This window comes from Tripterygium wilfordii, chromosome 7 (assembly GCF_013401445.1).
Source record: "Tripterygium wilfordii isolate XIE 37 chromosome 7, ASM1340144v1, whole genome shotgun sequence".
NCBI classification, from domain to species: domain Eukaryota; kingdom Viridiplantae; phylum Streptophyta; class Magnoliopsida; order Celastrales; family Celastraceae; genus Tripterygium; species Tripterygium wilfordii.
In genome coordinates this window covers 917,728-931,996 of record NC_052238.1, presented here as the reverse complement: position 1 = coordinate 931,996, position 14,269 = coordinate 917,728, and the positions used below count along the sequence as shown (strand labels likewise).

General features: G+C 37.5%; 2 protein-coding genes, 1 non-coding gene and 1 pseudogene across 4 annotated transcripts; 3 read left to right on the top strand and 1 right to left on the bottom strand.

Moving 5' to 3' along the window:
- The first annotated feature begins 1,139 nt into the window (after window positions 1-1,139).
- TRNAG-UCC lies at window positions 1,140-1,211 on the top strand. The gene has a single exon. It is a non-coding gene; the product is annotated as a tRNA-Gly (tRNA).
- A 168-nt stretch (window positions 1,212-1,379) lies between these two features.
- Window positions 1,380-4,143, top strand: LOC120001754 (PGR5-like protein 1B, chloroplastic). Its single transcript, XM_038850204.1, has 7 exons — window positions 1,380-1,695; window positions 1,997-2,059; window positions 2,142-2,228; window positions 2,634-2,871; window positions 3,088-3,161; window positions 3,314-3,412; window positions 3,811-4,143. The coding sequence occupies exons 1-7, from the start codon at window positions 1,477-1,479 to the stop codon at window positions 3,901-3,903; spliced, it is 873 nt and encodes a 290-aa protein (XP_038706132.1). The 5' UTR covers window positions 1,380-1,476; the 3' UTR covers window positions 3,904-4,143.
- An 87-nt stretch (window positions 4,144-4,230) lies between these two features.
- LOC120001992 lies at window positions 4,231-7,602 on the bottom strand (annotated as a pseudogene).
- A 731-nt stretch (window positions 7,603-8,333) lies between these two features.
- Window positions 8,334-13,561, top strand: LOC120002191 (telomere repeat-binding protein 5). Of its 2 annotated transcripts, none has more exons than XM_038850827.1 (10): window positions 8,334-8,590; window positions 9,667-9,864; window positions 9,981-10,803; window positions 10,887-11,096; window positions 11,204-11,266; window positions 11,370-11,449; window positions 11,672-11,913; window positions 12,340-12,645; window positions 12,930-12,993; window positions 13,169-13,561. In XM_038850827.1, the coding sequence occupies exons 2-10, from the start codon at window positions 9,784-9,786 to the stop codon at window positions 13,337-13,339; spliced, it is 2,040 nt and encodes a 679-aa protein (XP_038706755.1). In that variant the 5' UTR covers window positions 8,334-8,590; window positions 9,667-9,783; the 3' UTR covers window positions 13,340-13,561. The 2 variants fall into 2 exon arrangements, with proteins under 2 accessions (XP_038706755.1, XP_038706754.1); XM_038850826.1 differs by having other exon boundaries at window positions 8,335-8,590; window positions 12,328-12,645.
- The last annotated feature ends 708 nt before the right edge of the window (window positions 13,562-14,269 follow it).

Here is a 14,269-nt window from a genome sequence, read left to right as displayed (position 1 = left end):
GTAAAGACTTTCCAAATATTCGTACGTACCATTTTTAGTGTAATAAAATAACATTGTCTGACATGCAAAATGATATTGTCTTATCTTTTTTTAGTTTTTAACCCATTCCCATTGGAAAATACTTGGTCCATATAATTGGTCGATTTGAAGAGAGATTATCGTGTTGCTTTTATATGCTTCTTTTTGCTCGGGTGTGAGTTGGTAAGGTTATTGGAGGTGCAATCTTAGTCCACTATTAGTCTACTACAATCTATTAATTTGTGCCGGGTCTTTCATGTGGTCTTATTCATTAATCATTTGTTCAATAAACAATTGAGTAGATTTCACGTTATCAAAAGAAGTTAAAAAAAAATCTTGTTTGGTTATTGTAAAATGAGATAAGCTATTGCATTCGTAGCGATTGATTGATGATACTGACCTTCTCCCAAATACTTGATTTAGTTTTTTAAGTTCGAATATACAAAAACTGCATTAGCCGGCTCAGGAGATTGAGGTTGAAGTTAATTAGTTGTCTTGATCATTAATATATAGCTCGAAAAATTGACAATTAACTATGGCTTCTTTGCGTAAAATTCATTTTTGTGGATGCCGGCCTTTCAAGAAAGAATTGACATCTCCACAAGTTGCAAAGGATTTCAACCTCCTAACCACTGGCCCTTATTAAGGGAACTGGATTAATTATCATCTTAATCAATATTTGCTAATTCCAATTCTGGCAGCCAATGAAGAACTCGTCTCATCATCTCTTAATCGTTTTTTGATGTATAGAGGGCATTGATCTTCTTGTGATTGTTTGTTTGTGTTGAGGACCTGGTTATCTGAACCAACAACAAAGATTTTGAACCCCAATTTCAGCCACCAACTCACCCTTCAGCTTATTATGACACAACAGAAATGCACTTCGATTCAAGAATTAAAAGTAAAACATTACGGCAACCAAAAGCAAACAATATGAAATAAAGAGTGGATTAATCGTATTTACGACACCAGTGCCGAGTTTTAACCAAACAATGAGCAAATCTTATGATGATCCTTTCCGTACAGATGATATTTCTGGAAAAACAAAAAACCATCTGTACAGAAAGGATCATCATAGAAAGTTAATAAATATTCTATTAGAAATCGCTGACAACAAGCGTGCGTTTGTAGTCCAACGGTTAGGATAATTGCCTTCCAAGCAATAGACCCGGGTTCGACTCCCGGCAAACGCATTTTTCAGTCCACAAACACTTAAATACGACGTCGTGTGTAACCAGATCCACAAAACTAATCAACATCCATAACGCGCCAAAACCAATCTGAACCTCAAGGGCATTCTTGTCAAACGAAGCCACTAAATTTTAATTAAATACTATTTTGTGGCCAGAATAATCGAGCCGCTTTCCTAACTGAACCGTACCAGTTCAACCTCATATTTGTAAAACAGCGCTCTCTAGCGACACTGTCTTGTTGTGCCGTACTTATCCTTCTCAGTTCATGGCCGGCACGCGCGGCCCTATCGAGCATCACGTGATCGGATCCGCGGTTTTGAAGCCGTCGAAGAGTTTCCGGGGAGCAGCTTCGTTCTCCGTGAGTATCTCGGCGAAGAGAAACGGAGCGCACGATGACCTGGCTCTGGCGGAAGGTCCGTCCTGCATATTTGTCGGCCCTCTGGAGTCTGCCAGCAGAGAAACCCTAGAAGCTCTCTATCGCCAGGTATGTTAATAATAGTTTTATCTTTTGCTATATTATTATATTTCCGTTAGGTTTAATTTCTTCGCTCTTTCAAGGAATTATCAATATTGTTTTGTTGCTAATTGCATCGATTTTATGATAAGGCAAGCTGGTTTAAGGGTATGCTATATAATTTTTGGAATCGACGTCTTAATTAGGAAGAGGAAAGCATGTGCTCCTCAATGCGAATTATTTTAGCTCATTCAGTTTAAGACCGTTCTTCTGTGGAATTAATATTTGGAGGTTCAATTACGTATGTACTTGTTTTTTTTTTCTTTGTTAGGCAAGAGATGCGTATTACAGTGGCAAGCCATTGATATTGGATGACATGTTTGATAGAGTAGAGGTAAATCCATACACAGTTTTAACATATTTCATTAGTTTTGTATTCTTCGCATAACATTTGATAAAAAAAAAAAACAAAGCAGTTAAAATTGCGGTCATATGGTTCGAAATCCGTCGTCAAGTATCCACGATGCAGTCTTAGGCGCCAATCTACCTACGCGGATGCTGAGGTAATTTTCCTTTTGAGTTGTTTTATTTAGTTTGTTGTTGTAGAACAATACTTTGGAACTATCAGTTTCACTCATCAAAATTGCCTCTCCAAAAAACTGATCTTTGAAATCCGTCGTTGTTTTGGCATCATTTGTTTCCTTTATCCTTGTTTGTGAAATGAAAGAGGGAAATAAAAGGAGAAAGAAAATGAAAAAGATGATCAGCAAACATCAAATTCTTCTCCAATGAATAGAAACTCAATATCTATGTTTAAAGCTGCCCCCCCCCCCCCCCCCAAATGGAATGGAAAGTAAAGCTAATCGACTGAAATGAACTAGTTATGGATAGTAATATTATTTTAGTTGGCCCATTAGAGCATTGGTTATTTCAATTCTTGAAGATTGAGTGACATGGATGTAGGGCAGGAAGATATATCACAGGCTTTTGCATTGGCGAGCATATGGATCCTGTTTTTAGTGATTGGCTGTTCAGCATCTCTTGTGCCCATCATCTACACAGTGGGTCTAGCTTATCGAGATTCATTCGATTCAGTATTTTTGCATGATAGCCAAGGATCTGCGTCAGCGTTTCTTTCCATGGCGAATGGTGTTCTCTTTGTTGCAGTTGGGTTGCTGATTGGCTACCCAATTATTAGAGCTTCTGGTAATCTTATGTTGCTATATATACTAATGCAAGTCATCTTTTGGATTTAATTTCTAGAACATTTTTTTATCAGGGCACATGTTGTCATTCTAACGTAAATAAGATTTCACTACACATATGATGATTGAATGTCCTTATAAGAATTTGGAAAATATATGATTATCAATCTAGGGGTAAAACAGGAAGTGACATTTACTTAATTGATTATTATTGTAGTTAAGGTGCTTCAAAGATTGTGGACAAACAACCTAGTGGCGCTCAAGGGGCCATGCCCAAATTGTGGTGAGGAGGTCAGTCATAGCACACACCTTTTGGGTTCCAAGACTCCCAATAAATTTAATTTTCTTATTGTTATTCAACTAATTAAAGTTGTATAAGAACATAAATGATGATTCAACTTCTGATTCTTCCTCTTGTGGCTGAAATCTGCAATTTTGCGCAGGTATTTGCATTTGTAAGATCAGATCAACCTAATGACTTCTCTCATGGAGCAGATTGTCATGTGTGTGAATCCTCATTAGTATTCCGCACCAAGGTTGAGGTATAGTATTCTTCAGTCTATCATATGGGAAATTGTAGCTTCCATGCTGAATTCAATGAGGAGCTTCGTCAGAAAACTGAATCATTTGAAAACATTTTGTGCTATGTGTTCTCTTTGCTGTGGAATGCAAAAGTATGATAAATACATACTTGATTAATAGTGATTTTACCTCTGTACCTTCACACATACCACACAGCCAATGAGCCTCGGCAGCTCTGAACTTCTATCACATTTTCAAGCAGCTAAAATGCCTTTATTTAGACACTGTGGGGCTGTAAAGGAAGCGGCCATGGCCATTAGTGTTTATCGCATTTGTGAAACCGATATGCTTGATAACTTTATTTTGGAACACTCATATGTCTGATTAGCTTTCCTCACACAAGTGTGTCGTCATGCAGAAAGCCATTTCAGGGCTAGGTAGAAAATGGGTGTATGGCCGCATTTACCTTGCATCACAAAGTCGAAGGAACTGGCGCCAAAGATGGATGTAAGCTCTAAGCCTCTAACACCTCTTCCTATTAAGTAAAGGCATTTGTCAAATAATGGTAATTGTCATGTTCTTGGTAATTGAAAATGAATTAATAACTTTTGTTGTGAACCCATAATTTTCTCGTATTTTCCTTGGTATGTGCATAATTTATTCCCCATGGACAGTCTGATAATCTGATTGTATAATTTTGGTCCAAGACCACGAAGTGTGTTTATGAATATGCAATATCCTACTTGAGAAACAGTAGTGTTTACGAATTACAGACCGGCACAAGAAAATTTTGGCTTTTTTTTTTTCCTGCAAGACATTATACAATTTTTGTGGATTGTTAATCGAGAACTGTTCGATTGTGAATTCTGCTTTCAAGTGGACAACCAGAGCCAGCATGTCCATTCTTTGGAAAATCGATGACAAATAAAATAATTGCTAGCGCTAATTCAACTAATCTATCAATTGAAATCGTGCAAAAACATCATTTAAATATATGAAGACCAAGTGCTTCGTGCACCCATCCAATCGAAAGTGAGCCTAGCCGTATACTAGAATCCACGTCAACTGAGCAACCAAATAGATTGAATCAGTTGTAAAACCAAAAAACATGTCACTGCAATGTACAAGAAATCATATATTAGCATACCAGAAAGAGAGTGCAAGAAGCGAAAAACCCCTCTTGGAAAAGCATTCCATGGCCGCCAAAATCTTCCTCATCAATCTTCAATATCATTGTGTAATAACCGTAAACAATGCCAGTGGAGATCGCTAAGAAGCTGCAAATCAGAACCACCACAATAAAATTCGTGGGGTAAAAATTTCCAAAGAAACAAAAATTCAGCTATGTTGACTGCTAATCGTCATAGTTGCAAGCTTAAAAGAACTAAACACGAATCCCATTTACTGAGTCAGACAATGTTCTTATGCCTCCAAAGCATGCTTTGTAATGTATTAATGTCTGAAACTCTTATTTTCCAACTTATAAACAACAACAGCAGCAGCAGCAAGGCCCTTGCTCAATTGATGTTGCTTACAATTATGTCTGTCCATTAAAAGAGATTGGTTTCCATTGCTTGGTTCACTTGAAAGACAACTAATACTCATAGTAGTTTTTATGCAACAACACTTTCAATTCAACTCAAGCAAGCACATAAAATATAATGAACACCAATCAAAGAGTCATGCAAATAAAATGTAATGAAAACCAATCAAAGAGTAATGCAAGCGCCAAACTTACACTAGAATCCATATACCCCCGGCCAAAGGTATGACACCCCATAGCAGCCCGCAAACTAGGGCCACCACTTGCCGAATCCAATGCAAAATATCTCCCAATTGATCCTGTTGCCAAATAATGAACAAAATAATCCAACAGCAAAATTAATTCTAATTACACCACTAACTAAATCCGTAATCCAGCCATTAATTGCTTGCAAGTTGCAACTAAATAGTAAATTTTATCAGCGTAATTGTACTAGAGTAGTGACTACGAAACTGCTCTTCCTTTTAAGGTTCAGTCTAAAACTACAGTAACAAACCGCGTTTCAATAAGTGAAACGTACAGGGTCTCCGAAAAATGAGACATTGACAGAGACTCCTCTCGTGTTCCAACGGCGATTTAAAGGAGAAAAAAGAGACTCTCCTCCACGACATTTTACCCTTCTCGTGATGAAGGTGGTGCTCTACTCTGTTTTGTTTTTGGAATACACTAAGTGGGTGGGGTGTTATGAGCGGCGACCTAAAAAAATACACTATCAACGCGAAGTCAACGAAAGTCGGGATATTCATGTTAAAATTTGGGGTGTGACTAAATTTTCTCCAAGACTCGCGAGGTTTTAAAATGCTCATGGGCTCTTGCTATAACTCAGCCCGTCATCAGGCCTGATTAAAAAACAAAAAACAGAAGGCTGAAGGGGTTGGGAGAAAAAGGAACAAGTTTTGGCAGTTATGCAAAAAAGAATTATTGGAATATGATCTCATAACTTGTACCACTGTGTGTTTGCAGTTGCAGGCCCTTGTTGGCCCCAATGCAAGTAAAGGCTTACTCATATTTGTTTCACCATTCGAAACAGGACAATTCTGTCTTGCCTTTTTCTTTTCATGTTTTCGGGCATTACCATGTCCTAGATGACCTATTTTTATGCAACAGAAAATAGCAGGTATCTTCTTGTTGACACAATACTACTCGCTAGAGTAAGAATAAACTAATTCATGAAATTAACTTGGGTTAAGTCGCTCAAATTAATTCACAATGTATTTAATGATTTGAGTTGAGATGCCTATATATATAGGCATACACATAAATAGTACAATTTTTTTAGGGGTTATGTTCAAAATAATAAAAAGGCAGGCCATTGAAATTTTGCGTATGTAAGTGTAAATTTGTTACAAGGTCTATGTTGAGAGGGTGGCGTGGAACAGAGAGAAGAGTTGTTTATGATAATATCTTCCAAGTCACACCAAGCCCATGGACCAGTATAATCAGGCAAGCTTAAACAAGTGAATCAGCTCTCAATGTCCCTTACACGACAAGAAATCTCAAATTTCCTTCAAATGCAAACTCCCATCTTCCTTTCCCCATAACTAGTACATATATATAAGTCTAAAACATAAGTTGGTAGTGAGCTGGTTTTTAACTTCCTCTTTCTTACCTAGAAAAATGGGTCAAAATCTATAAATCTACCCAGATATTTAAGACGGTGTTCAACACACATATGTTACATGTGCAGTGATTTTTATATAATTAAACGTGTTAATATATCATAAACTTGTTATCTTGTTGAAACGGCGAACAACCATCAGTATACCAATCGTATCATTCATATGCACATCTTTATCTTTAATTATCATGTGGAATTTAGTTATTTCTCGATAAGCAAACCCAGCAATTTAATAATTTTGTCGTACCATATCCATATATTTATATTCCGCAAACAGGATATACTGGGTCTGGGTGCCTTGTCTTTTCCAGCTTACTTGGGGAAGAATATGTTGCCTTGCATAAACGCAACATGAGCTGCTACAGCAAACTTTAAACAAATGCATATATATATATATATGTGTGTGTTTCTTCGTTTGGAAAATTCAATACTAATAGATATGGTTGAATTCCACATAAAGAGTGCCATGACTTGGTTGAACTATAATGTACCGAAAACGTAGTTGTAGTTCATTTTCTGTTAACACACACATCAAAACAGACATCTACTCTGTCTTCGTTTTCAAATAGTAAACCTAGTTCCCATGAACCAACCCCAACATTACTTTCTTTTCATTACATCATTTATTTCTTGTTCCAACCTTTTTTCTTTTCCCCTTTATTTATATACGAAACACAAGCAAAACAATTAATTATGCGGTCATTATCCTGTTTCCACTCAAATTGCATTCTTACCCTACTCTCTCAATCACCTAGTGTTCGTAAAGTAACTACCATTCACTAAACAAACGGCGTCGGAATAGAAGCTTTGCTTTGTAATTAGGCCATTCCTTCATCTCCACGTGTCAATCTAACACCACCCTCTTTGACCATCTTTTAATTTTGATTTAAATAATCATTCTTTGGACAACGATTTTGAAACCTTGTTCAAAATAATTGGAATTGTGGGGCCTACCGCTAGTCTAGGCCCCACCACAAACCCCATCACACACCCTTTATCCACCGAACCCAACCGCCTTGTCTATCTTGGCTCTTCATCCGCCACGTCATTTCGTCGTCACCGTTTACTCCAACGTCACACCATGATAGAGAGAGCCCCCCCCCGTTTCAATTTGTTTTTAAAAGGCCACCAAATAATTGAAATTTGTTTTTCTATTCCGATAATTCTGACCAAAAAGTAACCAATTGGGGCCTGCGATCTTGCCACGTTTGATAGGGTTATAGTCCGACGTGGCATTAGAGTCCAAATATAGACAGCCACAACTATGTTTCTTAAAACAAATTGGAAAAAAAGTGCGTAACATGCTTATCGGGATAACTGCGCGAATACGATACGCGTCTAAAATGACGGATACGTCCTCTGTCGATCAAGTTACGCCCTTCTAGATCTGAAGAATCTAACCCCATCTGATCGAATAAATAGGGAAATTTTTTTAAAAAAATTAGTCTTTGGTTCTGTTATAACTTCCTGCTTTGTTCTTAATTTTAAACGTGCACTATTTAATATTTACCATGGAAAATGGATAAAAATTCTATCACTTAGTGACCCAACGTTTTTCTCGATCGTGCGGATCATAGGCAGCCACAGGATCTGAATCTCATCCACGTGTAACCATCAAAAGCGCACTCAAATGCATTGGTGGGCCACCCTATCAGGAAGAACCGGTTTTTGGGTGATTTCCAAAACCGGCTATAGTCGGTACACTCTCGAGAACTTAGCGATGGGTCCGGTGCCCCGGAGTCAATGGTATAAGAACTGGGGGTTTAAGCAATGGTTGGGTGGTTTTTAGAGGGTTTTGGCGATCAGAGAGAGAGAGATAAATGGGTAGCGTTTAAAACAACGTTTTCTGGGGTTACAATTCGGGATAGAAAATGAGAGAGTGAGAGGGAAGAATGAGAGTGTTTGTGTTTGTGTTTGTGGGAAGGAGAGATAATTGTGATTTGTTTCATCTCCGATCTTACATTTGCCTGAAAATCCTGTGAACTTGGCTGGAGTCGAAAAAGATTTGCACTTTTAGCGAGAAATCGTCAGTAGGAGGTGAGAGAATCGAATTATGTTCGGTTTTCGGTCTTGAATTCTGGTAAAGTTGTTTTTTTCATCGTGGTCTGCCTTGTTCAGGTGTAATTGATTGGTGGGTTTGATGGGAAATGAAGAAAACTTTTTGAAAATTTTCCTGGAATTTAACAACGTTATTTTGATCGCAAGATCCTGTTTTTGTATTTAAGCTTGAGAATTGTGGTTGATCATTTGTATTCTCACTTTTGTGGCTTTGATTTGAGTTTTTTTTTTTTTTAAATAATTACTTGCAAAAATGTGTTTTTTTTTCCCGAATTTTGTTCTTCGATTCGGTCTTACGTCCACAATTCAGGTTTTCATGGATTCGATCTGAGATTTTGGGTGTGATTCATCCCTAAAAAGACCATGGGTGTGATTCATCCCTAAAAAGACCATCTTTTTTCCTCTCAAAATATTGGGTCCGGCCTAAGAAGTGTGATCGAGGTTCTATTTTCTAGTGTTGAATTTTGTGTCTATCCTCTGTTTGCTTAGTTTTTAAGATCGTTTCCTGTTAATGTTTAAGATCTTGTAAATATATATTTGTCCTAAATTACAGGGTTTTCTGTATGGATGTCTAAAATGTTGATTTGGCTTTCTTGCTCTGATCCTCTGTTTCGGGTTTTAGTTGTTCTTCGTTTTTTCTTTTTCCGGGGCCGTGAAAGGAATTTTTTTTTTTTTAATTCGAAATTAAGATAAACTGCAGAGGAGGGATGTGTAAGGTTTAATTGCTGTTTTTATTTGGGTGTTAAACCAGATCCTGTGCCATCAAGTAGTGCATATGTGAAGAGTTAGAGTTTGTTTCCATCATTTTTATGCACTTGTGCGTGGTGTGATTAATGACAATCAAGTTTTTGGTATTCTGGGTGTTTTGTTGCTAGGCCTTTGATTTTGCTGTTACTGGCCTCAATTAATGCAATAACTTTAGTTTAGGGACATTTTTAGTTGTAAATTTAGAAAGAGATATTATTTCTATATTTATATCGTGTTCTTGTGCATTGAATCTATAATTACTACTGATATACATATGAATCGCATTAATTATGTTCCTTGTTTTGCAGGGTATTACCTTAAGGTTTCTTTGGCTGAAGCCTTTGGAACAGCGCCTAGTTATTACATCTTGGATCTAGAAACTGCTCTATCTGTGTCTGATGTGTCCTGTGTGTAATCTATGAGATATGGTAATGCAGAAGAGGTTGGATTATGGATTCAATGGCTATCAGTTTCCTTTTATGCCTCGAGCTGCCAGATCAGCAAGGGTAAATGTGTTCTATTGCAAATGTGTCTCCTTTTTTTTCTAATAACTTTGTTAACTGTTTTTGTGGATTTTCCAGAAATTGATTGATATGGATAAATGATTTGTTGTTTCTTTTAGAGAAGGGGCTCATTTGGAAGTAGAGTTGAAGACAAGCAAATGTGTGCGTTTGACTTACTGGCTAGTGTAGCTGGGAAGTTATTACTTAAGAAAGGAACTACTTCTACTTCTAGTAATACATCAACTGACAAAGATCAATTTGAGGCAGTTAATGATAGTGTAAAAGGAGAATGTCCCTATGATGGAAAACCTTTTAAAGAAGTAACTTGTGATGAAAGAAGCTGCGACAAGAGTTTCTTTGTTTCTGAGATTCTCTCGTTAGGTCATGATCATAGGTGTAAGGAAGATCTGCATATGCTCAATGAAGTAAATTCAGGAGTTGCTTCATTAATAACTAGTGTTGATTGCTCAGAGAGGTTGGATGTTGAGAAATTGGGGGAATGCAGAAGCAATAATTCCCTGGGAAGTATTGCTAACAAAGTAGATGTTGGCTCTGATTACGGGAAGCCCGACAAATGTAAACTAGATTCTGCCACTAGACAAGTAGTAAATGGTAGTGGGATTGATACGTGCAGTTTGGATTATAAAATGGCCAGAGATGGAAAACCTCTACCGGCCAATTCAGATAGTAGTACCAAGGTGCCTTTGTGTGGGAACCAAATTCCTCAGAGTTCCTTTCCTGCTGCTAGTCGGGACGATGTAAATTTAATTAGTAAAGATGATGACGAAAAACCCTTTGGGTGCACTTACTCTTTTACCTCAAAAAAGTTCTTTAGGCGGACGCCACATATTGGAGACCAAAGAATAAGGAAGATACTGGCTACTAGACATTGGAAAAAGGCTCCAAAATCTAAGGGTGTGACACTGCCACATTGTAATGCTGGTATGTGCATTCTTTATAATCTAAAATTTTAACTAATTACTAGTCGATCATGTCTTAAATGATGTGTATTTTGGTGCTTACAGATAAGGATATGAAGACCTTTTTCAGTTATAGGAAGGAATTTTACAAATGCCAAAGATCTGAGAGGATTTATCCTTTCAAGAAAAGGAAACATTTTGATTGCAGTTCAGCATCAAATTCAGATGGAGGAATTTGTAGCGAGTTCCTTTCAGATAATCCTAGCGGGAGAAATAATGTTGATGGTTCTTGTTCATACCTGAAGATGAATGGAGGTCTTACACTTGCATTTTTTCCCCTAAATTGTTGTTTTGCCTGTCTATATTTCTGAGATTTTCCCGAATGGTGGTCTTTTACTAAATGGTTAGAAGTTATAATGCAGCCATAGGGGCATCATCGACTGTATCAGGTCAAAACACATCATTCCAATCTAGAGATTCTCACGGTATGAGAACTTTTGATGAGTGATTGATATGTTCTCTTTTGACATGATTGATCGGCGACATTCAAAGAGGTTCTGACATGAAGGTGTGTTTCCTTTTACTCAGTGAAACTAAGGATCAGATCATTCAGGGTGCCAGAGCTTTTTATTGAGATTCCTGAAAGTGCGACTGTCGGTTCACTGAAGGTAATTGATCTTTGATTGTTTTGTTGATTGCATTCAAGTAAAGGAATTTCTTTGACTTACATTCAAGTAGCATATTCTGTATGCTTTTTTTCATATTTTGAGGCAAGTTTGACTTTTCTGCTTGTTTTGTGGGATGAATCACATTGTCTATTATGCCTCTTTGTAGTTCAATCCTGTATGGAAATATATGCTTTAGTTTCATGATATGTTAATATTATGCAGAGAACGGTAATGGAGGCAGTGACCGCCATTCTTGGAGGTGGATTACGGGTTGGTGTACTTCTTCAGGGAAAGAAGGTCAGGGATGACAACAAAAGTCTGCTGCAGACAGGAATTTCTCAAGATAACCACTTGGATGCTTTGGGATTTAGCTTGGAGCCACACTCTTCAAAAAGTCTCCCACCATTGCGCGGCGGAGATACCCCTCTTCTGCTTCCGGGTGACATATCTCAGCCTCTTACCAGGTAACTGTAATGTTCTCTGACTCGTCTAGGATTTCGCCTTCTTTAGTCTTCCTTCCATTTGCATGTGAATCTTCTGTTTACATTTGGTTTGGTAGAATCCCAATATTCTATATACTATATTATTCTGAAGTGGAACCCGCTTTTGATAAACATATAATTACAGAATACCTGAGCTGAATGAAGAGCAGAAGCTTCATGGACAGTAAATGCTTTTGTACCTTAATGTCTCCGTTTTTTCCTGGGTAAAAAATAATGTTTCCTGGGCTATACTGGGATTCACATTTTTATAAAATTTCTGTTGTAAATTTTTGGGACTTTGAAACTTGTTGTAGTTACTATGATTCTATATTATATGCCGAATCATTCTCCCCCATGCAAATGATTTCAACTAATGAATTAACAACTTTTTGCTAGTTATCCTCCCAGTCCTGGTGTGATTCATAACAGCATTCGTAGTCCCTCAACTGAGCCCCATATGGCCAATATTTGCAACATTATTGAGAGTGATCATGATTCTGTACCATCCCCAACTGACATGTCAGTTGACAAAAGCACAATGGATTGCAAAGCCCTGATTCCTGTACCAGCCATGAGTGTTGAGGCACTGGCTGTTGTTCCAGTACACCGGAAATCCAAGCGTTGCAAGACAGTACAGCGCCGAATTCGTCGACCTTTCTCTGTTGCTGAAGTCGAAGCCCTCGTTCAAGCGGTTGAGAAGCTTGGAACTGGAAGGTATATTTTAATAAAAGGCCAAAAAAGGAACCAATTGAACTGTTTGGTATACCAGGCTACAGGCACTTCATGACCTGTGAATAGAAATGGTTTGAATTTGTGAACTATGCGAGTTGAGAGAAATTCTTTTGAAGGCATATCCCTCTTAATGGCCATTGCATTCTGTTGCCATTCTATTTCTGCTGTATAGAGCTAGCAGTCATGTTATTTGTGTACTCCTGCTCAAATTCTGCTGTTCTCAATCAGTACACTGTAAGGTTTTAATGGTTTTTGTCGGTTTTCAGATGGCGTGATGTTAAGCTACGAGCATTTGACAATGCAAAGCATCGAACTTATGTGGATTTGAAGGTAAGTTGTTTTATTGCATATTGCATTCAATTTTGCTGCAGATTTTTTTCTTTCAAAACGTGTTCATCAGTTTATTGGTAAGAGAGAGCAAAAGATAGTAAATGAGTTTGTGATTTTGTATTTTGCTGGATGTACATTTCCCTTAAAGGTGTCTTGCACGCGATGGGTTTTGCAGGACAAATGGAAAACACTAGTTCACACGGCGAGAATATCCCCGCAGCAAAGGAGGGGAGAGCCTGTCCCCCAGGAACTCCTTGACCGAGTCCTGACCGCCCACGCTTACTGGTCTCGACAGCAAGCGAAGCATCAACTCAAGCAGCAGCCGGAGACTTGCTTTGTCCTCTGAAGACGGAGATCTCAAGAGCTTTTGCTGCAATGTGATGAAGAAACTTAAGACTTTATTATCATTTTATTTTTCTCTCTAATGTGAATTCTTGTTCAGTGATTTATGTAAAAAGTTATTAAGAAATAGAAATCTCCATCTCCCATCCCATGTACCAATATTTTTCTCTCTTGGCTCTCCCATGTAAATGATTTGGTCGAATAAGAGCTTTCTAACTACGATCTCTTTGGTGGGTTTCCAAATTAATTAATTTATAATTAATCCCAAGTCTTTAATCCAAGGATGCACTAGATTATGTATGTCTAATCATATTACTTTGCCACCGCCCAAACAAAAGAATATTAATGTAAGTTTGATTCTCCGGCATATATATGCTCTTTTATTCGTGGCAATGAAATTTCCTTATCCGTGTCTAATCACTCCTCCTTGTCTCTTTCTGTCTTTCACGAAAAAGGGATTCAATAAATCATCTGATTGATACTTGAAAGGCAAAAAAAAAAAAAAACTGTAGTAGATAGAAAAAAATGGACATGATTCCTGCTTTTGTGGCAACAATTTTATCGGCCGTCCCTTTTCAGTTTGTAAGTTGTTGGTTTGATTTAGATGAATATTATTTACATCCCATTTTTTATTAAGTACACGACACTCTAGTGTGTTTCTAAAGGGTTAATGAGGTGTACTTAATAAAAAAATGGGATGCAAATAATGTTCATATTGATTTATGAATGATGAACAGTAACATGATGTTCAAAGGTCAGGATCATATTTAGATGAATATTATTTACATCCCTTTTTTATTTGGCTATTATCTTCTCCCCAGTTTTATAATTCGGTAAAATATATAACAGGCTAATTTGTTTGTGGTTGAGATGTTTCCATCTTTCTTCAGTTTTTTGAGTAGGTTGGGACCGTCGGGTGACAGGAAAGGGGAGT

Coding starts and splice junctions, on each gene's coding strand:
- LOC120001754 (XM_038850204.1), top strand. CDS start 1,477: ATGGCCGGCACGCGCGGCCCTATCGAGCATCACGTGATCGGATCCGCG. Junction 2,229..2,633: donor CTACCTACGCGGATGCTGAG/GTAATTTTCCTT, acceptor GATGTAGGGCAG/GAAGATATATCACAGGCTTT. Junction 3,413..3,810: donor TATTCCGCACCAAGGTTGAG/GTATAGTATTCT, acceptor GTCGTCATGCAG/AAAGCCATTTCAGGGCTAGG.
- LOC120002191 (XM_038850826.1), top strand. CDS start 9,784: ATGGTAATGCAGAAGAGGTTGGATTATGGATTCAATGGCTATCAGTTT. Junction 10,804..10,886: donor ACTGCCACATTGTAATGCTG/GTATGTGCATTC, acceptor TGGTGCTTACAG/ATAAGGATATGAAGACCTTT. Junction 12,994..13,168: donor GAACTTATGTGGATTTGAAG/GTAAGTTGTTTT, acceptor TGGGTTTTGCAG/GACAAATGGAAAACACTAGT.